We start from the raw sequence: 21,786 nt of genomic DNA on the forward strand, positions 1-21,786 counted from the left end.
CATTAAAATTTCACAGTGCAATTAATGTATGTGTGTGTGTGTCTCTGTGAACCTGTACGAGGTGGATTATTCCGTGTGACTTCTCTTAACTGTTCTGAATTTGTGTTTCTTGTATTTCTTCAAAACACGCAATTGCTCTGTATTTACATCATCTTCTTCTTCTCCCTCACAACAGCCAGAATGGGACCTGTACCATGTCCAGACGCCAGAACACCATCCAGGAGCTTTTGCAAAACTGTTCGGATTGCCTGACGCGAGCTGAGCTCATAGTACAGCCCGTGAGTGCTTCTCGTTCTTCTTATCCAAAGTGATTATGAATACTACATACATATTCTCTGTTGTTATCTGGACTCACAGGCTCTGCTTCTTCATCTCCTTTATCCCTTTCAGCTGTTTGTGTGAGGAAACAGGGAGTGGAACATCATGCATCCCTCTTAGGTGTCCTTCTTCCCACTGCACTCTGTTCAGTAAAACTGACTGAAATCCATCTTGTTAATAAAAGAGGTCTTCTTGATTTAAAAAAAACCACAAAACCCACCCTCAAACAGATTCTACTGGATCTTATTTTTCAGTTTTAGATCAGGACCACTGTCAGTGTTAACACCTGCTGCTAATGGCTACTTACACTCTCTTAGTGTGTTCTGTAGGATATTGTCATCGTTTTCAGGGCCATAATGACCTGAGCCACCTTAGGAAATACCTTCGTTACCGCTATTTCATTTTTCCAGATGATTTCTAAAGAAGTAAATGAAACTAGACTAAAGTCTTCCTGGCTGTTTCAGCTCAAATACATACAGATAATCTCTGCAGTATGCTACTCTGGTACAAAGCCAGAGTGCCTGGGGGAGGGTTACTCACTGATCCCAAATTCATTCCTGGCGAACATGGGGTGTCCTCTGTTCCTGCTGAAGCCAGAGGAGGTGCAGGGTGGTGAGTGCATCCTGCTGTTGAGGCTACTGAGATGTGAAATGCTTTCTCAGTTCTGGCAGTAGATGTGATTTAATGTGCACTTTTGGACCCTCTGTGGACAGAAAATTCTTTCAGAAATGAACTCTGTGGTTAGGAGTTCATTTCCTTTTCAGAGATACAGGACGTGTGAGCGTGTTTATATAAAAATCAATGCCAGAATAAATACTGCCTTTTGTTCAGGATTAATATTATTCCAGTGAAGTTGAAAGAAAGAGATGTTTAGTTCCAGCTTGGTGCCACAACATGCATTGCTTGCTTTGTTTCTTTCTTTTCTTTTCTTTCTAAGGGACAGAGCAATGAGGTCCATAATACTTTATTTGCAAAATCAGGTCACAGCTGCATTATGTGTTGCTCATCATGGCTGTGTCAGTGTGGGATGAGGTCAAAGAGCCTGATTTGATCTTCCTGGTTGAAAGACCGTGATCATGCTGGTCCAACTGCACTGAGAGGATGCATGGAGAATTTGCCTAGACTTTGGGTGATAAGGTGGGATGCAAATGTGATGGGGCATGGAGCTGGACCCAGGCAGATGGTACTGCTCGTGTTTTTGCAGGAGGGGAAAGTCTAGAACCTCAGGGAACCTTGTGGAAAATCAGGAACAGTATCTACCATCTCCTACTAGTGTTTCCTTCTCATCTTCTAAACACAAAAGCATAATGTCTTAAGAAGTTAGCACACCATGTGAAGCCTGGGCTCCACTGAAATAAACATTAAGATGTTTTATGGAAACATAACTTATGTTTCATTTATGGAAAGTTTTGTTTGATACTACATTTTAATCATTTTCTTCTGTATTTTATTTTAATAAGGACTTTCCAGTGACTGTGGATCCTTTGCTAGTCAAAGTTAAAACTGGCAGTCAGAGGCATGCCAAATCATGCTTCCTGAAAAAAAAAACCTACCTGTCCTCACATCTCTTTTAAGACAGCCAAAGGAAGCTTATAGATGATGAATATTTAATTTAATCACCCCTTTTTTTTTTTTTTTCCATTAGGAATTGAAATATGGGGATGGTGTCCCACTCAGAGGGAACAGGGATCTGGAAGATTGTTTTGCACAGGCGAATGACCAAATGGACATCCTGGATGGGCTGATCAGAGAGATGAGGCAGATGGGCCAGCCCTGTGACATGTATCAGAAAAGGTATTGTCAGGGAAGGATTGGGGTCAGGAATGTGACTGATAAAAGTTTGTGGTACCTCAAGTGCTCACCTTCCCTGGTGTTGCAGGATGTAATAGAAATCAATAAGGTGGAACTAAATCTGGTTCACACTAACATGGAGAAGGGTCTTGCAGTAATATATTTCTGATAGAAATTCACACCTTAGTTGTCTCCATTAAATCTTAGTATATTTTTTTCTACAGTCTGTGCTATTTAGTTTTGAATAGTTGGTGGTTCAGTAGGAGAGATAAATTGCATTTTTTGTGTGTTTTCTGGGTGTTTTGCTTGCAGGCACTAAGTGGTTCCTTCCCTTTCAGGCTGCTTCAGCTCCAGGAGCAAATGCGTGCCCTGTACAAAGCCATCAGTGTTCCCCGTGCCAGGAGGGCCAGCTCCAAAGGTGGTGGCTGCTTCTCCTCTCAGAGTGGCTCAGGCTGGGATGAGTACACGAAACGTGTCACAAGTGAATGTTTAAGCTGGATGAGGCAGCAGAAGGTAAGTCTGTGCAAAACCCAGGGACAATGCTAAAACTTGGTGTTGTTTCTGAACGTCACCTCATATGTAGTAATGTTTCAAATGCCAGTAGAAAAGTAATGGTACGCATGAATGCTTGCATGCTATTCCAAGTTCCTTTTTTTCCCTCCCAGTATTGTACACATAGTGAATTCTCACTAAGATACAAACATGGATTGGGGTCTTTTGCAGAGGAAAAGGTGTGGAAGTCAGATTTGAAAGCTAAATGAAACACAGGTGTTAACATGACAAAAGGCATATTTGTGTTAGAGATTATTGTGCTCAATAATTCCCTTCTTCCTTCCTTGCACAGATTTCCTTTGATTCATATTTATTTTAACCCTTTACACAGACAGGACAATTTTCACAGATTTAACCATTGTCCAGTGTTTTTCAGTTGTTATCCCCCTCTAGTCTGTCTTTATCACAGTGAGGTAGAGCTGATTGTCACGGGACTAGGCTTTCAGAAGTCAGTGGTGAAATGTACACAGAAGTGCTGAAGCTACTGTTTGTTGCATTCTGAGAACAAATTTACCAATTCACAGCTGTTTGTGATGTAACCTGGAGTGGAAAATAAACACTGTTTTTGTGCTGAGGTGAAAGTTGTGTGTTGAAGTGAAAGTTGTGAATTTGTGGTTGGACAGTCTTTTCTGAGAGACAGGTAGGGAGGATGGAACAAGGTGGCTGAAGTCACACTTTGCAGAATCCTTGTAAATTGAAATTGCATTTTTTTAATCTATTTTTATTAGGTTGTTGCTTTGCGATTCTGTCATTACTATGCATATGGCATTTGCCAGGTGGTTCTTATGCAAACCAAATGAGGAGGGTAGGGCTTTGTAGAGTTGCAGTATTTTTAAGTGAGCCCTACTTATAATCTAGTCTTTCATTGTGGCATGCTTTAGAGGAGGAAGGGGAAGTGGAGATGCACTCTTTGAGTGGCAGTGTGTATAAGCATTGTGCCTGGACAGTAACAGCCAGCCGACATTATTGCCCTATACATGCTGTGGGAGAGGAGGCTGATTGTCAGAGCTGCCATGGCTTGGGGAGTGATGTTAGGCAGACTCTGGGCATGCTTCCAGCGATGAAAGATGGTGAACAGGCTGCACCTCGCAAAGACACCACGTGATGCCCTGCTCAGACACCCCTCGCTAAACACAGGGAGCATAAGCAAGTGCTTCATAGCTGTGTTCCCACACTAAACCTCCTGTGAAAGTAAAAGGCTCTCTCTCTTCCCCTTCATCCCTACAGCAAAGCTGAGGTGGGGCCAGTAAGCACGTACCTCACTGGGAAAATTTATTTTGAACTTGCCACTTGCTTCTTTCCGTCATGCCTTGCTGTGTCCCATTACTTGCTCACATTGAGACTAAGATAATGTTTCCCCTAGTAATGTGGTGAGAGATGAGGGAAAAAGTTCTGAGCAGCTGCAGTTCTTTGCTGGTTTTTGTCTGGATGGTTTGCTGGCAGGAGAATCAGGTGGTAGAGAGGGCTGGTCAAATTTCCAGTGCAGAACTGGGGAAAGTGCAGTGAAATCCCAATAGCCTTTGTTTGCACATGGCAGCCAGCCACGATTGCCACTGTTGCTACAGTCTCTTTAGACTGTTTAAATATAACGAGAAGGGTCAAAGTCCTCTAACTTAAATGGCTGAATGAAAAATGGTTTAGTTTCTTGGATCGTTTTCAGCACTGCCTTTGAACCCCTACGCTTGAGTTCTGGCTTTATTGTCTTCTGTTGACTCATAGAGATCTGACTCCAGGCTGGTAATTACCAAATTCAGTCCCAACCCAAGATTAGGATACCTGTTTCTTTACTGGGCATGTACACAGACAGGCCTTCAGACAGAGTTGTAGTGTGTCTTTGCAGCATAAAAGAGGATGTGGAGTTTGAGGACATGAGTTTAAAGTTAGGTGGTTTTAATATTTGAAAAAAATGGAACAAGGAACTGCAGTCAGTTTTTGGGTTAGTGATTAGCAGGTGTATTACTGTTTTTCAAGGCTGTTTCTAGATATTTTCACTTGGCATCCTACAATGAATGTTGCCAAAATGCAAGACAAACAACACATTTTCTAATAATTTAATTTTACCTTCTGGAGTTTTTTTTTAGCGTAGCTGCATTTAACTGAGGTTGTTGAAGTTTACATGAGCAAAATGAAAATGGAAGTCTGGTGTACTGGGCTATAGAACTTAACTGGGCATTTTTACATGAATTGCATGAATAGCATTGTTTGATAAAGTCATGGTTTGTTTTCAGAGTGATAAGAAAGTAATTTTACTGTAGAACATAAAATAACAGTTTGGTCCAAAGTAAACCAGATGAAAATACACTACTGAGTGTGCTTCATCTAGTGTAACTATAAACAGCTGAAATATTTTTCCTATTTTTCCTTTCTTCTGCTTTGGGAGCCTCTCACACATTTAATTGTCGGCAGTTTAATGAAACTGTAACCCCCTATCCTGAACTTCTCTTTATTTCAGTTTTACTCTCTACTGCATAGTCTGTTTCCTTCAGTTCAATTCCTTTATGCTCCAATTTTGGCAGTAACGTTGGAAATGAAAGTACCAGTCCTGTTTCTTGTTCCTAGGTTGAAATGGAGCAAGTAAAGTGGGGGTTTGAGGCAGCATCCATTGAACAACAAATTGCTGAGCACAGGAGAACTCACAATGCCATCGGAGACTATCGTTGGCACCTGGACAAAGTCAAAACAGATCTGGTAATTACTGTCCTCCCTTACACATTGCTTGGTCTAGGTATGCAGCATTGGCTTACTGGTGTTCCACTACAGAAAAGGAATGTCGAAAAGTTCATCCTCTCTTCAGAAAAGACTGGTGTCATGATAGCAACTTTCAGCCCTTAATTCCTTGATAATTTTGTGCTTCCTTTCTTTCCTCAGAATTTTAAAATAAAAATTTAGTAGCTATTTAGCTTTTTGTTGTATACCAAGGCTGGCAAATAAATATTGCCATATTATTTGTGAGACAAATGACTAAGAATGATTATTCTCATTTACTGTCTCAGTATATTAAACAAGAAGGTGAAAGAATCAGGTGGATGCTCAGATGCAGCCTTGAGTCATCAGGGGTTTTTTTCTGTGAAAAATGACCAAATTCTGTGCTACGATTTAAGCTTTTCTTAAGTGTTGATACTACTTTTCTTTATTTTTCCTCTGAGACTTCTTTTGATCTCTGAATTTTGTGACTGGACTACAGAAGTGACTGAAAATGCAGTATTAACTTCCTCTCCTATCAGCCCAGCAGTTAGGTATAGGAGAGACAAAGCTTTTTTTATTTCCATTCAGCTTTTCTCCTAATTGGGAGGAGAGAGCTCAATCTAAAGAAAAGGTAGTCTGTTCTGGAGCCCTGATCTCTCAACCTGAATCTGAGGAGTGAAAAGGATTTTACTCCCTTTTCCCTCCTGCTTCAAATAGGAAATGTGATAGTCAGCCCTGTGGAATACCAGTTCCAAGACTGGGCAGGTTCTCAACCATAGAAATGAGGATGAAGACTGGAGCTGTCTGCTCACATCGTAATTTATACTAGTTCATAATCTCCAAAGCTAGCTCTAGGACTGATCTAGGAGTTTGGTGCAGAAAGAAGTCCAGTTTCAAGTGCTGTTTTGGTATTACAGATTATGTGCAGACTTGGTTGTATACTAAGCATCCCTGAGCATAGTAAGTTTTTCCAAGCCTTGGTTTTATACTTCCTGAGTCATCCAGGGGAGCAAATCTGCTATTGACAGATGTCTACTGCAGGCATTTGCAAGTTACCACCTGCAATTATTATGATATTGACACTGTAAAGGAAATACCAGCAAATAGGCAACTTGTAAAAGGCTCACTAAGTATTTGCTGTCTCTGTTCCAGCGGGAGAAGGCTGCTGTTCATCAGCTGGAGGAAGAATATGAAGGCCTGCTGGTAAGCATGGGATGTGGTCATTTCTTAGACCGTGTTTTCCTTATTAACACCTACATGATTTCCAAGGGACACTTCAGGTTTTGACAGAGTGACAGAGGCACATTTAAATAATTCTATTCAGCACTGAAATGCTGAATAGAATTATTTAAAATAATGCAAATGCTTTGTGGTTTCTGAAAGATTCTTTTTGAGTCATGGACTTGAGATGAATTCATTGCCTGGTGTGTAATTGACTTATTCACACAAGGAAGTTTCTAGTTTGCACCTGGTGAAGAGAGTTGGTCACTAAGCAGGTGAAGAGTAGAATTCTACTTCCTTAATGGGAGTAAATGTAGTGATGAAATTTGGCTGTATATGAAGCTTAAAAAATTACTCAAAGGTGGGACTAGAACCAAATTCTGTGTAGGGCTGTGCATCTTCCCTGCTGCGGATCTTCATCTAAAACACAGCGAGAATCCTGTGCAAATGGTTTATTTAACACTTGGCATCAGAATCAGATTCCTGGCAACCTGATTTCAAGCAACAGGATGTTGTTTTGATGTGAAGACAAAGAATTTTTTCATGAAGTATCAACTGTGCATAAGATGATGCTATAACATCAAGAATGAGCAGCAAATGCAAGTAAAAGTGATGTTAAATATTCAGACATTTCTTGTACTCCCCTCCATGCATTTTTTTTGCTTTTTTTGCTTGCCTGCCTACATGTCTGCTACACATGTGCTTGAAACAACTTTGAGAAGCTGCTGACATTGGGTTCCCATTGTTCTATAAATCCTGACACGTTGTCCACTGTCCCTTGCCAACGGGTTTCATGGTTCGATAAACCCAGGCACATCTGCTGTCCATTGCCAACAGGTTCTACAGACATGTGGGTTTTACTGGTATTTCATTAAAAACAAAAACAACCAAAAAAACATGCTGTGCTATTGGCTTCCCTTCCTCCACCCAGCTCAGGCATTTATGTGTTTATACCATCTCATTTCTGTACTTCCTTGCAGAAATATTCCTTTGAGAGAATGGATCAGCTTCGCCAATTCCAGAACCTCATCCAGGCCACCAGCAGAGAGATCATGTGGATTAATGACTGTGAGGAAGAGGAGCTCCTCTATGACTGGAGTGACAGGAATACTGATATTGCCAGGAAGCAGGAGTCCTTCTCTGTAAGATAGCTCAACCTCCCCGTGCTTGCTGTTGACCCTCTCTTGGAATAGTCAGCGGGGAACAGCCTCTCTTGGGAGAGACTCATCACGGGGTGTTTCTTCACTCTTTTGAAGTTCCTGGGGGTTTTTATCAACCATTTTCAATAAAGTACTATGTAATAACTTTTGAGTAATGACTTGAGTCAGGACAGGACATTTTTTGGAGGATTTTGCTCCCATTCAGTGAGTTATCATAGTTTATTTTGGCCTTGGAATGTGGCCTTCTTGGTATAGTCCACTACAGGCCACCGATCACCTACAGCTTGTGCACACAGTCATTGTGCTGGCATGCCAAACTAAGGGGGCTTAAATCAAGCAGTTTTAATTCTCCCTGTTGGGACTATGCAGGGGCCAGAGGTCTCTGTATTTGGCCCTGATTATCTGTCACCAGTAAGTAGAGCTATGCTCTCTTCCTCTGATGGTTCTGCCAGCAGCACAGTGCGTGCACAGTGAGATGTAATTTGCCCTGCTCCTTGTTGTCTGTGGGTGTGTAGGGAAGTGGAGCATGTGTTTGTTTAACTAGAATTGGTGCTGATTGCCAAATTGAAAAAGGAATGAAAGTTCACAGTATTATGGAGATGCCTATTTCTTTAGTTCAGTTGTTCTGGATGTTGCAAGATGCAGTAATTTTTGCTTCCATCATTCTTAAAAAAGGTGGAACTTTGTGTGCTTTGCTTGCTGAAACAGCAAGCCTAGAGACTGAAATTGAGATGATTGCACCTTCTTTGATTCTGCTGTCTTAATAATTAACTTCAGTACATCTAATGGAAACACTTTATAATGTTAGAGGCGAGAGTTTTACGTTATCACAACTATCTGGGAAATTTTAAGCAAGTCATCCTGTGCACTGTACCTTTGGAGTTTGTTTAATGCTGTGTTTTGGTTATTTAGAAACGTATGAGTGAACTGGAGGTTAAAGAAAAAGAACTCAACAAGCTAAAACAAGAAAGTGACCAGCTAGTGCTCAATCAGCATCCTGCTTCAGACAAAATCGAGGTGAGTTAGACTTTGTGTGATTTCACTTGTTCCTTTAGTTGCTACATGGGAAAAGTTCTCAGTGAAAGTTCATGTACAAAGTGCTGCATTTGGGCTCAAGAAGGGTTTGCCTGCCCAAAATCATGTCCATTTTACCCAGATGTATGAGCTGCTCTAATAAGGGTTACTACCTTCCTCTACAAACCTGGCCATTAACAACTGCATGGTGATAGATGTAAGTAAAAATTAATTCTAAGCTTAGGGAGTTACCTGAGTGTGTTGAGATTGCTGTATCTCCTTTGGGCTGACTACAGTGCAGCAGAATTTATGGTAGGAAGGCATGTCATTGCTGTTCTGCCGTCTTAGTAAGCATGTTTTGAAAAAAGCCACACCCTTTGTTGAGGGTTTATGTTTTATCCAGGTGCAAATACTTTCTGCAGCTGAAATTTATAGTGCCTTTCTACAGCTCAGCAAAGATACTTTTGCTTTCATAGCTTGGTGTACACTTACTTTTTAGTTGAAAAGGCTGCAACAATTTGGAAGACTTCATTTTATTAGGAAATGCTGTAGTTGTTGCAGTTTCAAGACTGCAAAAGAACTCTGCAACTGAAGAAGCTAAAAGGAAAAAAAAAAAAAGAAACCTTTCTGCCTTTCAGTGTGTTTACTTGGTTAACTGTTACCATATTCTGTAAAATCCTATTTCTCCTGTAGTCAGTTTCTCTCTTGAAGGAAAGATTCTTTTAAGCTCCAGCAGTAAAATGAAAGTTGTGTGTAGTTTCTTTAAAGAATATACATTATATCTGCTTGAGTACTTCGAATCTAAAAACAACCAGCATAAAATATCACGTTTGGAGGTGTTCTCTGAAAGAAGGAGAACGTGGCCATTTGCAGTTGAAATACTTTATTTGCACTACTGTTTGCACAGTTTACCCCTTTTTGTTAACACACCTGGGGCTTTATGTTAAACAAATTCAGATTTCTCTTTGTTTCTCACAAGCAGGTATTTAACTCATTTCAGTTAGGTGGGTGCTTAGAAGTTGTGAAACCATTTTCATGAATTACACTGCTCTGGTGTGCATGGATTTGTTCTAGCAGATTTTTCATTTGTATTTGTGTGGAGCATAGATGATTTTGCTTGCGTCTAGGTGTGAGAGAGAGATCAGTGTGGTGGCCTGAATTGTGTATATTATGTATATTACTGTTTTCCTTAGGCCTACATGGATACATTGCAAACACAGTGGAGCTGGATTCTTCAGATCACCAAATGTATTGATGTTCATCTGAAGGAGAATGCAGCTTACTTTCAGGTGAGTAGTGATGTGCAGAATTCACACTACTTTTAAAAAAAGTGTGAATCCCATCAAAGATATATTTATTGTGCATAGCACACTGTTGCCATGTTACAAATTCTACCACTATGCTGGAGGTGAACTGGGATTTCTTATTAAAGGAGTCCATAAATTTTTAGGAGACATTTTTAAGAGCTACACACAGCCAAATTCACAACTTTTCCCCCACAGTTCTTTGAAGAGGCCCAAGCCACAGAGTGCTACCTGAAAAACTTACAAGACTCTATCAGAAAGAAGTTCATCTGTGATAAGAGCATGTCACTGCAGACTTTGCTGGAGCAGATCAAAGAGCTGGAGGTACTGTCACACTTGCCTGACAGGTTATGTTCTGCTTTTCTGGGAAATCAGCTGCCCTCTTTAGATACCAAATGTAAAACCAAGTGCACTGCAATGTTTAAGTACACTACTGTATGAACTTGAGACCATTATATTTTTAAGTCTGGAATGAGTCCAACAAATTCCCAAGTTTCTGACATGCTAACAAATGAAAAAAAAAAAAAGGAATACTTTTATTTCTTTTTATTCCTTTTAATTTTATTTATATTTATTTAGGTGGTAGAATAGATTTTAACTCAAAGGATAAATGCATTTGATAAATGATTCATCATGTCACTCTATAATTGTAGTCTCTTTGAAAGGATAGAAGTCAGCTTTTTTAGCTTGTTTTCTTATCATGAATTAAGCACTACAGTCCCAAGTTGGAGAAAAAATGGTCAGTGGTGTAAAATTGATTAAGTCAATTTATGCCTGTGTTTTTTAAACACCACTTTAACCACATTGAATATCTGTATGAAAAACCTGCTGTTTTTCAAACAGCAAAAAGTTTGCAAAAGTTTTGCAAACTTTGCATCTTTGCAGAGCTGGAAAGATACTTAGTTAGATGTTTTTCTGCTCTTTTTAAAATTGAAGTTTTGCATTGTAGGCCAAAGACTTATCCCATTGGAGCTAAAGTAAGTTTTGCCGACTATAAACTCCAGATTTATCCTGCTCTTAATAAAATAGTAGGAACTAGATGCCTTTTCTTTTTAGAATAAACTTGTAACTATAATTAATCTTTGCAGAATGAACGAGAGAGAATTCTTGAATACAAGAGGCAAGTGCAGAGTTTGGTGAATAAATCCAGGAAGATTGTTCAGCTGAAGCCACGTAACCCAGACTATCGAAGTAACAAGCCCATTATCCTCAAGGCTCTGTGTGACTACAAACAGGATCTGGTATTGTATCCCTTTTTGGCTTAGAATGAACATCATGTAAACTAGAACATTGCAAATTACTTAGTAAGCAAACCATTGAGCTGATAGGTGTAACCCCTTTATCTGCTTTTGATCAGCTTGAATTTCTTTGACAGAAGAAGCTCTGCCTTTCTTGCCATTATGAATAAACAAGTAGGTTCTTACTGGTTAATAAATCTAGTCAAAATTACTATTATTAATCTATTAAATAGTATTTTATTATATAAAATCTAGAAATAATATTAAATAGTAATACTCATATTTCAAATTAGAACATAAAAGTCTTGTTGATAATAGGATTAAAATTGTTGTACAGATGCCTCTTAGCATCCACACCTTTTTTTTTGGTGACTGCTCAATTTTCCAGTGCCTCTCTGGATCCTTAGGTGAACAATTCATCTAACAAAAGTCAGGAATATACAGTTATTCATTGGTATTCCCATTTCTTTTCTGGATGGCCAATGAAATGAATGGTGATTTTTTTTCCTTCTTCCTCAGTACTGAGGCCGCTTGGGTTTATTTCTGTATTTTTTCCTTAACAGTAAACTTAGATATGCTTTCTGCTTATGCGCTTTTTCCTGCACCATGGCCACACCCATGGCTGCCTGGTGTCAGGATTTTTGGCATTTGGAGCTGGTGAATCTGGCTCTGCCACACTCAGTCCCAGTCCCTTTGCAAATATGGATGCAGCACTAAATATCCTCATGCCTTCAGCTCACTGGCTTAAAGCCATGCATGGTTGCATAGCTTACCAGGCCATGTGTCCACATTCAGTCTTTGCTGGGGCAAGCCCCAGGTCTGATGATCCACCAGACTGGCAACTGCTCAGAGTGTTCCCTGGCTCACTCTTGGGCTTTCTTGGGTTTTCTTTATGTGGAAACCAGATTCAGGGAGAAAGGGTTGATCTGTACTGATCTACTGCCCCAATATGAAGCTGAGATGCACACCCAAGCCCAGCATCTGGGAAGCACTCCTGATTCTGTGATGTAGGACTATCTTCCTTGTCTGTCTCTCCTGGAGTCCCCATGTTACTTAATTAAGGAAAGATGTTCTGCATCCCTTACAGAAAACGGTGCGCAAAGGAGATGAATGTATCCTGAAGGACAACAATGAGCGCAGCAAGTGGCTGGTGACCGGCCCTGGAGGAGTGGATATGCTGGTGCCATCTGTCAGTCTTATCATACCACCCCCCAATCCACTGGCAGTGGATCTTGCTTCCAAGTGAGTTTCTGCCCGAGTTTGGACACTTGCCACTGGGATTAGAGCTCAAGCAAAATAGAAACCAGTCACAAAATATGTTCTGTGCCTTGATCAGAGTGCACTCCCCCTGCCCCTAAAGGTGGGGTATTAAGGACTAGACCCTTGACTTGAAGAAACTCACTTCAGTGAAACTTGCTGGGATCTAGGTTGGGGCCTAGAAATTTAAAATTTTAATGTCTACGGGGTTTTTCTCATCTGTACTAATGAAAGTCACGTATAAGTTAATTTCCAAGATTTTTTCAACTAGAGAATGAGCCTGAACACACTCCACATCTGGTGGATGTTTCTTGGGATGTTTTGTAGCTGTGCTACAAGGACAGATGCATTTTGATCATGCCTATTTTTTTTCTCTCATGCCAGAATTGAGCAATACTATGAAGCTATTTTAGCTTTGTGGAACCAGCTGTATATCAACATGAAGAGCCTGGTGTCCTGGCATTACTGCATGATTGACATTGAGAAAATCAGAGCCATGACTATTGCCAAGGTAAGACACCAGCTGGCCTTTCCTGCAGACCAGAGATGACCTGATTCAGACCACCCATGACCTGATGTCTGCTGTCCCAAGCAGACCCTGCAGTATCCTGTGCACAGTATCCTGTGCACATGTATGTTTTACAAAACCATGAGCCTTCCTTTTGCTAGGTTGCACAAAACCTCACACATATAGAAGCTGTAATTTTATTAAAGGAGAAACAAAATGCTTTCCTACTCAAACACAATGCAGATAAGCAGGAAGATTAGCTAAGAGTATTTATTACATACTTGCTGTACTTGTTCCCAATGTACAAGGGCATGGATAAACAGAGTAAGAGGTAGAATTTCAAACTGCTCTTAAGGTATGAAATGATGGTAACAGCGATTGAATAACTCAGATGGTACTCAGCACCATACTTTTAGAGGCAGCCTAGTTAGGATTTATTCCAAAGTGTGATTACTGTGGGTTTTTTGTAGGTATATTAGTTTGTTTCTTAATGATTAACTAATCATAAAACTTCCCCAATTGTTTTTTTTTCCCCTTTTATTTCAAAATTCCCTTCTTCCTTATTTCAGCTGAAAACAATGCGCAAGGAAGATTACCAAAAAATAATAACTGACCTGGAGATCCATTATCAAGAATTCCTCAGGAACAGCCAAGGCTCAGAGATGTTTGGTGATGAAGACAAGCGAAAGATCCAGACTCAGTTCACGGATGCTCAGAAGCACTACCAAACCTTGATCATACAACTGCCTAATCAACCACGACAGCCACAGCCAGGTTTGTTGTTTTCTTGGCTTTGGTAGAGTTTGGATTGCTGGGGTTTCTTTGTCCCAGAGGTGGTGGGTGGTGCATTCTTTTTGTGTGAAAGTGCTCCCTTCAACATGAATGGGAATATGTTCAACAACTGTTCTGCTGTCTCCCAACATAACAAAACTGGCCATGCACAGGGGAAGATTTTGTTCTTTCTTCCTTTGGTCAGAATCTGGGAATAGTGCTCCAAAATTCTTGGAACTTGCTGGGAGAATGGGAGGGATTTAGTCCATCTGATATGTTTTTCTGTTATTACGAAGCAAAATCTCACTGCTGCATTTTAGGAAGCAAGGTTATATTTTTGTGAAGGAGACATTTCATTCCCTGAAACAGCTGCCTAAGGGCCCAGATCTTCCACCCTTTCTCAGTTCTACAGATCAACTCAGTGCTTGAATCACTTGGGCACTGCCTTGGCTTCCTACATGTTCCTGCTCAGTTCTCTGGCAGTTGATGCTTACCCAATTCATTTTACAGTGGTCCCAACTGAGAGCTGTTCTGTGGGTTCCTCAAACACCATTATTGTTAATGAGAGAAACCGAGAGCATGAGAAGCAGGAGGCCTGGCTGCTGATGGAGCTTCAGAAACTTCGGCGTCAGATTGAAGCTTCTGAGATTCAGATGGTTCAAAGAGCTCCTCTTGGAGTGGATCAAGGGGCTATGCACGACTTTTCAGTCAGAATAAAGGACTTAGAGGTAACTGTGGATGTTCGTCTTTGAGCATTTCAAGCTCAGTATGACTCTGTGCTGCAGTTGTTCATGATCAGCTGGGAAAGACACACATCCTGTGCAGAAAATTCTCAACTGGGAGCTAAGTATAATGATTTGGATTAGAATTTACCTTCTGGATAGAAAAAGTTTACTCCTGAATTTTAGAAATCAAGTTCTGCCAGGCAAGGAATACAGAAAGACTGATGTCAGGTGACTGTGAGTTCATGTTAAGTCTCACCCAGAGTAAAGTGCCATTAAAATCCTTTTCCAAGGACACTTAACCATCTACCTGTAAAATGCTGTCTGTGGGAGACAGACTGGATGCACGAGACTTACTATCCCTCTCCTAGCTTTTTAGATTTGTAGGAGACCATGGAGAGAAGATTGATGCAAAAAGGTAACAGGTTCAACATAAGAGAAATTTCCACAGGGCAATGAGGTTGCAAAGGTCTCAAAAGCAGAAGGACCTTGGCATGTCAGAGTTGAGTTTTGGAGTGGAGATGCTCAAAAAGACATATGACCTATTTGGACAAAAAAGAAAGTGCTCAACAGTGCTTGCCTTGAAGAAAGCAAGCTCAGCCACTTCTTCAGTCCTCAGTCAAGCTGGTTATGTAAGAGCAGACTGCTTGGATAAGGAGACCATTTTCATATGAATATAGAATAGAATGATAATTCAGCCAACCAAAAAAGTGTAAACCAGGCATTCTCTTTTTCCTTAGGGTGTGCAGAACGACTCTCAAATAATGGCTGAAACCCTCAATAAGCATAAGGACCTGCTGCCTAACTTCAGAGGCTGTGAGAAGTATGTGTACTTGCAATCAGAGATAAATGCCCTCTTTCAAAAACTGGAAAATATTAATGGTGTTTCTGCTGGCTACTTAGACAGGTAAGTAAATTGAGGCTGTAAGAATAAATATTCACTTCCTTCTATAATTCTTAGTCCAGAAATCTGCCTTTTGTTACCAATAGTGTAAAATTACACCTTCTTCTCTGCAAATTGTGTACATGTTGATAGAAACAGACATTCATGTGAATTTCTTCTCTTTTCTGGAACACTTTAAAAAAGCAAGTGAGAAGCATAGGTATCACAGAAATTTCTTGAGTTACCTATTCTCTTTAGACAATGATCTGCAATTAATTAAAAATATCACTGTTCCTTCCTTAGTCCATAATGGATTTGCCTTGTATCATTTTTTTCAGCTTGAATGCACTGAGGTGTCTGCTCCAGGTTATTCTGCAAACAGAAGATGTGATCAGAGTTTTTGAAGTCAGACTGTCTGAAGAGGAGACTGTTCCTTTGGATCTTGATAAAGCAGAGGCTTATCGGGCTTGTCTGAAGGTGAGGGGCCAAAATCCAAGGACACAGCAAAACAACATTTGTAACTGCCAGCACTGATCTATTGAGCTGTGGGAAACCCTTACAAAACCACAGGAGATAGAAATGTTGATCCTGTTGTATTTTATATATAGACATACAGTGTTTCGTCCATCAGGCACAGTAATGCTGGTTGGTCAAGGGAGAGGATTGTCCTCCTCTGCTCTGCTCTGCACTGGTGCAGCCTCCCCTTGAGTTCTGTGTGCAGTTTTGGGTGCCACAGGATAAAAATACATAAAGTTATTAGATAGCATCCAAAGGAGGGCTGTGAGAATGGTGAAGGGCTTTGGAGAAGCTGTATGAGGAGCGGCTGTGGTCACTGTTCAGCCTGGGAAAGAGAAGACTGAGGGGAGACCTCATTGCAGTTACAGCTCCTTCACAAGGGAAAGAGGAGGGGCAGACACTGATCTCTCTTCTCTGTGGTGACTAGTGACAGGACTCAAGGGAAGAGGAAGGAGCTGTGGTAGGGGAAGTTTAGGTTGGATATCAGGAAAAGGTTCTTCACCTGGAAGTGGGTTGGGCACTGGAACAGGCTCCCCAGGGAAGTGGTCACAGCATCAAGCCTGACAGAAGTCAAGAAACTTTTAGACAATGCTCTCAGTAATGTAGTGTGACTCTTGGGGTCTCCTGTGCAAGGCCAGGAATTGGACTCAATGGTCCTTGTGGGTAATTTCCAACTCAGGAAACTGTGATTCAATGAAATTATTGAAAGTAATGTACAGGCTATTACTTCCTCCACCCCCTGGTTGTTGCTGCCCCTGCAGCAAACACAGATGCATGGAAGGTTTCTGTAACCCATTTCTGTACACTATTATCTGTGTTTATTTTATATCACTAATGAATGTGGATTTGAAGGCAGTATTTCCTTTCTTGCATACAGGCTTGTTAATTGCCCTTGTTGTCCTCTAGATGTAATGAATGAGTAAATTCGAGTGTTATTGAATGTCCTGGTTTTGCTACAGAGTCTGTGTCAAATCCTAGGGTGAAAAGTATCCAGCTCGTACAAGGAGAAAAGGGAAACAACTGCTTTGCTGAGAACAAAGTCGTCTTGCAGATCCAGTCTTTAATCCACCTTTATCTGCTGGTCCTTTTGTGCACTGAATGCATTTGAGAGCACAAGAACTCTTTCATTATTTTCTGCTCTTACCTTTAGTAAGGAAAAAGTGTGTGGGTGGTGTAAATGGAGCACAACCCAGTTACCTTTTTATCATGTCAAATGAGAGCTGCAGTTCAGTTGCTGGGAGTTGCTCTTAGATGGTGTAAATTTGAACTACACACACACAAAAAAAAAAACCTCCAACAAAAAAAGCTTGAGCATATCACGTTAGGCTGTGGCCATCCCCATGAATGGGGGATGCAAGGCAGACACTTTCTGTGCTGTATATTCCATTTGGTGATGCCCATATATGTGAGTATGTGTACCTAAATATGTATATGTGTGTGTGTGTGTGTGTGTGTGTGTGTGTGTGTGTGTGTGAAGAAATACCTCCATGGAAGATGTTTATAAAAATGTAAGTAGAGGGAAAAAAATAATCTGTGCAGATTTTTAGGTGTTTAAAAACTGGATATGCTACTCCTGAGGTTTGATTTCACAGCTGTTGCAATTGCAGGAATCTTTTATACTTCAGTGGCATTTTCTAGTCAGTTGTTTCTAGGAACAAGCAAGACTCTTGTTCTGCTCTGGTAACTGCTCTGCAGAGTTCTGAGAAACTGAAATGTTTGCTTCAGAATATAATAGCAGAGTACTTTGGTTTAGCAAATTATTTAGTCTAACCCTAAGCACATTTTTAAGCCAAACTATTTACCAAAATAGGTGTTTCACTTTAAATTGTTTAAGTCCAGCTGACATCACTATAGATACGTTACGGAGTTAAAAACAACATCTTTAGATCCCAACATAATGTGCATGGTGTTAAATTGGTTAAATATCAGTATCTTCTCAAGAGTAAACTAAATGACAACATTTTGTTCTTTTCTCCAGAAAATGAAAGCAGACCTAAATATGAAGAAGTCATTACTGAATACCTTGGAAAATGAGCTGCAGAGAACACTTCAGATTCACTCACAGTCTTGCCAGTCATACACCCTGTATGACATGGACATTGGAAAGTACTGTGACAAAGTTACCCAGCTGATAGACCGCTGGCAGAGGGCTGATAAGCAGATAGATAACAGGTTTGTTCATGTTTTCATAGCGTTTTCCTTATTGCTGTTACTGCTATTGCTACCAAGATCATCTTAACAGTGAAGTCTAAGAGAACTGATGTGCACCAATCTTTGCTTCCAAGGGACAAATGGTGACTTCAGGGCAGTAAGACTCGAGCAATTGTGAATAGGTTGAACGTACTTCAAAAGGAATTGTGTAAGACCAAGCAGAAAAATGTAGTTAGCCATGCAAATGTCTAACCTATGTGCTAAAGAGTTGTTCTGATTGTTTTTATTTTTTAATTCTTACTAATGTTCTTGGATTAAGTTCTTCCAGGCATCATTTTCCCCCTCAAAAAAGCAACCATACTTATTCCTCAGCACCTGAGGGTTAAAAAAGTGACACTAAGAATTAAGTAACAAAATAGAACCTTGAATCTGAATCGTGAACTGAAGGCATATTCTGATTGTTTGAGGGGGAGAGGTGGAGGTTGGGGTATAGCTTGTTTTAGTTTGTTTTATTTTGTTTTTATCTGAGGACAAAATGTTGTCCTAACTGGTTGCTGGCTCTTCAATTGAGAAACAAGGGTACTGAAGTCAGTGAACTTGATTTTTATCGCTGCATAATAATCTGCATATTTTATTCATCCCTGACTTTGACAGGAAGGCCCAACCTCTGTGTATTACAGAGTTACTCGAAAGTGAGGTATTAAAACCCCATATTGGGTGACTAATAACCAGGACAATTCTCATTTCTTTAAATTTTTTGTTCAGAATCTTCTTTTCAGAGCTTCCCATAGTTTTACGCTGTCTTATTTCTGAAAACTGTGTAAAGAGAGAGAAAGAGAATGCACTTTCCATTTTGACAGGTTTTTGCCTTTTTCTTCCTAGATCATGGGATTTAGAAAGACAGATCAAACAGCTGAAAACCTACCGAGATCTCTACCAGGCTCTGTGCAAGTGGATCTGTGATGCCAAGCGCCGGCAGGATTCTATTGAGTCCACGAAGCTGTGTGATTCCAACACTATCATGAGATACCTACACGATCAGAAGGTATGCAGCACCTGAATGAGCTGTCTTCAGTTATCTGGATTTTAAATTCTTTTGCTGTACAGAAAATGTCAGGATCAATGCAGTCTGCAATACAGTGGCCTGTTTTGAATTATAAAGTATGCAAGCTACCAAAAAACACCACATATGTAGAAGGCAGGAGGGAGGAAATATTATTGTCCTCATTACTTTCTGTCAGCACTGCAACAGATTATGAACAAGACTGTATTTGGCTCCTACACATTCACTGACACTTTTACACATCAGCTTTGAATTAATTCAAAGGACTGTAAGATGGTGCAGCTTATGGGACAAATTAGAGCACAAAAATAAAAATCAAGTAAATACATCTAAGCGAAAGTCAATGCCTTCCCCCAGCTCTGGGGGTTTTTCAGTTGCTGGGTGTTCTTATGCCCAAAGAGCTTGCTGTTGTAGAAACTGCCCAGCTACAGGTCATTTCATGTCTCAGCCTCAGGGGCTGCAGTTGTCTCCAGCTGCAGGTGCTTTCTGATGGAGGCAGCGTGTACAGGAGGAAATACTGGTAAATCTTGCAGGAGTGTTTCACCCTCACTTTTCTCTTGACAGAACTTGCACAGTGAAATCTGTGGGAAGCGAGACAAAGTTGAGGAGCTCCTCAAGCATGCAGATCAGTGCTCAGCTGCAATTAAGGTACTTGGATCTCAGCATTTTTGTGGGGTGTGGTTTTTCATGGTCAGGCACATCCCATTGTCTCTGCTCTGCTGACAGGTGAAAAGTCAGCTCCCTGATGTGTGTGCACAGAAATTGCTGGGGTGAAGTACTTCTTAGTACTAAACACAATGAAAGCAATTTGTGTACTTGCCACCTGAAGACTATGGGATCATGCAGCAGATACCAATGAGAGCTTCTCTTCAGGTGAATCAAAGCCTCCTTCTAGCCAGACCAAACTTTCCAGTTCGCATGTTAAAAACATAAGGAAGTCAAGAACATATTGGTACTGAATGAATTAGGTCTGATTAGGATCTGATTTAGGAGGCAAAACAAATTCATATTAGCAGGAGGAATGGTGTGCAATAGCCATGAAAACCAGTAACATACAGAGGGAATGGTTTTGTGGTCCTTACATTTTTATGTCACTTCTATATCCATTCTTTCTCCAGCTCAGACAAAGATTTTGCTATATATGTGACATGGCGTATGTGATACAAGAGAGATCCAGAGACTGTTATTTCTGATGAAGTTTTGGTGGATAACAGTACTTACACCAGTTACTCCCATGAATCTTTTTCGTCTCCATGTAGCCCTCAGCTTACAGAAACTGTTGTCTTGTTTTTTAAAAATGTTTTTCATTTTTTTCCCTTGTCATTCTCCTCCATGAATCTCCACAGGGGTACTTGAACTGATGAGCTTCTGTTTATGACAGAGGATCATCTGTACATGGTCAGAAATACAAACAAGGGAAAAATATACCTTTTCATTAAGGAAGCAAAACAAAAAACAAAACCAAAAACTTGCATTTTATGACATAGATTCACAGAGAATTCTTTGGCAGTTTCTAAATGGGTCTTGCTTTTTGACTTGTTTTTCAGGATTATGAACTACAAGTTGCTTCCTACAGTTCGGGATTAGAAACATTGCTCAACATACCTATCAAGAAGAGTGTGGTTCAGTCTCCCGCAGTGCTGATTCTACAAGAGGTACCTTTCTTTTCTCCCCTTCAATCTTCTGAATACATTTGTTTGTCTGTGTGAGCGCTTGTGAGTCATATCCAGCTGTATTTTATTACTTAGCACCATCACTGGTAATGTGGACTAAGCGCATGAGCACAACGAATTAGTGTAGAATAGTCATTGTGCTGTAAAATCAGACCTGGGCTTGTTTAGACATTAGATTAGCCCTCAGGAATTTATCTCATTCCTATGCAGTGTCCACTGCATACATACTATGAGAAAGGTAGATTCATGCCCCAAGTGGTTTAGTCACTTTCAGCCTGGGAATTAACTGCTATTAAATATCTAACTTGCATTACTTGTGACTGTCACACAGGAAGAGTGTGATGAACCAGGGGATGAAAGCTTGAATTTAATATCACATCAGCAATTGGGGGCAAACAATCCCAAAAAACCAAAAAGGGTATGGATTCTTCATAAGGAAGAATTTACACTTTTGGGGTCCTCAGAAAGTCGTGTGAATTTGTGAGGAGAAGAATCTGCTTTTTTACTTTGTCAAGTTATGAGTTTGCTCAAGTAGATTGGAATCCTTTAAATGGTATGAACAGAGGTATGTTCATGTCTAACTCTAGTACAAGCTGTTAACAATTCTGTTTCTTTTCAAGGCTAATGAGGCTCAGTCTCGCTATATAGAGCTTCTTACAAGATCAGGAGATTATTACAGATTCTTGAGTGAAATGTTAAAGAGCATGGAGGATTTGAAGGTATTCTAACTCTTTTATTTTCTGTAGCTTTCATTTTTATCACAAATTAGAAAACTATCACTGATCAGAGGCAGAAAGTACAGTGTAAAATAGGTCACAAAACTATATCGAGAACTCAGAGGTGTCCTACAAAGGAGGCATATTAGAAGCATCATGCATCTTTTGCAAAAGAGTACAGTGTTTTACAAAGTGACCTCTAAGGTCGTGTGTGAAGTGAGGTAGAGAACTGGTCTCCTTGGT

At 40.3% G+C, this 21,786-nt stretch overlaps 1 protein-coding gene across 3 annotated transcripts in view; it reads left to right on the top strand.

Moving 5' to 3' along the window:
* The window catches only part of DSP (desmoplakin), a 51,986-nt gene that overhangs the window by 21,873 nt on the left and 8,327 nt on the right, over nucleotides 1–21,786 (top strand). For all 3 annotated transcript variants that reach the window (XM_088054029.1, XM_005525305.2, XM_014254569.2), the window contains exons 2-22: nucleotides 176–278; nucleotides 1,964–2,112; nucleotides 2,448–2,622; nucleotides 5,221–5,349; nucleotides 6,499–6,549; nucleotides 7,548–7,709; nucleotides 8,640–8,744; nucleotides 9,935–10,030; nucleotides 10,244–10,369; nucleotides 11,134–11,286; nucleotides 12,371–12,525; nucleotides 12,925–13,051; nucleotides 13,618–13,822; nucleotides 14,330–14,547; nucleotides 15,282–15,448; nucleotides 15,763–15,901; nucleotides 17,919–18,112; nucleotides 18,974–19,136; nucleotides 19,719–19,802; nucleotides 20,702–20,809; nucleotides 21,448–21,546. In XM_088054029.1, coding sequence (XP_087910155.1) covers nucleotides 176–278; nucleotides 1,964–2,112; nucleotides 2,448–2,622; nucleotides 5,221–5,349; nucleotides 6,499–6,549; nucleotides 7,548–7,709; nucleotides 8,640–8,744; nucleotides 9,935–10,030; nucleotides 10,244–10,369; nucleotides 11,134–11,286; nucleotides 12,371–12,525; nucleotides 12,925–13,051; nucleotides 13,618–13,822; nucleotides 14,330–14,547; nucleotides 15,282–15,448; nucleotides 15,763–15,901; nucleotides 17,919–18,112; nucleotides 18,974–19,136; nucleotides 19,719–19,802; nucleotides 20,702–20,809; nucleotides 21,448–21,546 — 2,908 coding nt within the window. The remainder of the gene's footprint in view (nucleotides 1–175; nucleotides 279–1,963; nucleotides 2,113–2,447; nucleotides 2,623–5,220; nucleotides 5,350–6,498; nucleotides 6,550–7,547; nucleotides 7,710–8,639; nucleotides 8,745–9,934; nucleotides 10,031–10,243; nucleotides 10,370–11,133; nucleotides 11,287–12,370; nucleotides 12,526–12,924; nucleotides 13,052–13,617; nucleotides 13,823–14,329; nucleotides 14,548–15,281; nucleotides 15,449–15,762; nucleotides 15,902–17,918; nucleotides 18,113–18,973; nucleotides 19,137–19,718; nucleotides 19,803–20,701; nucleotides 20,810–21,447; nucleotides 21,547–21,786) is intronic.

The sequence above is a fragment of the Pseudopodoces humilis genome, chromosome 1 (assembly GCF_049639895.1).
Source record: "Pseudopodoces humilis isolate 2021_Gansu_Grassland_sample_001 chromosome 1, ASM4963989v1, whole genome shotgun sequence".
Lineage (NCBI taxonomy): Eukaryota > Metazoa > Chordata > Aves > Passeriformes > Paridae > Pseudopodoces > Pseudopodoces humilis.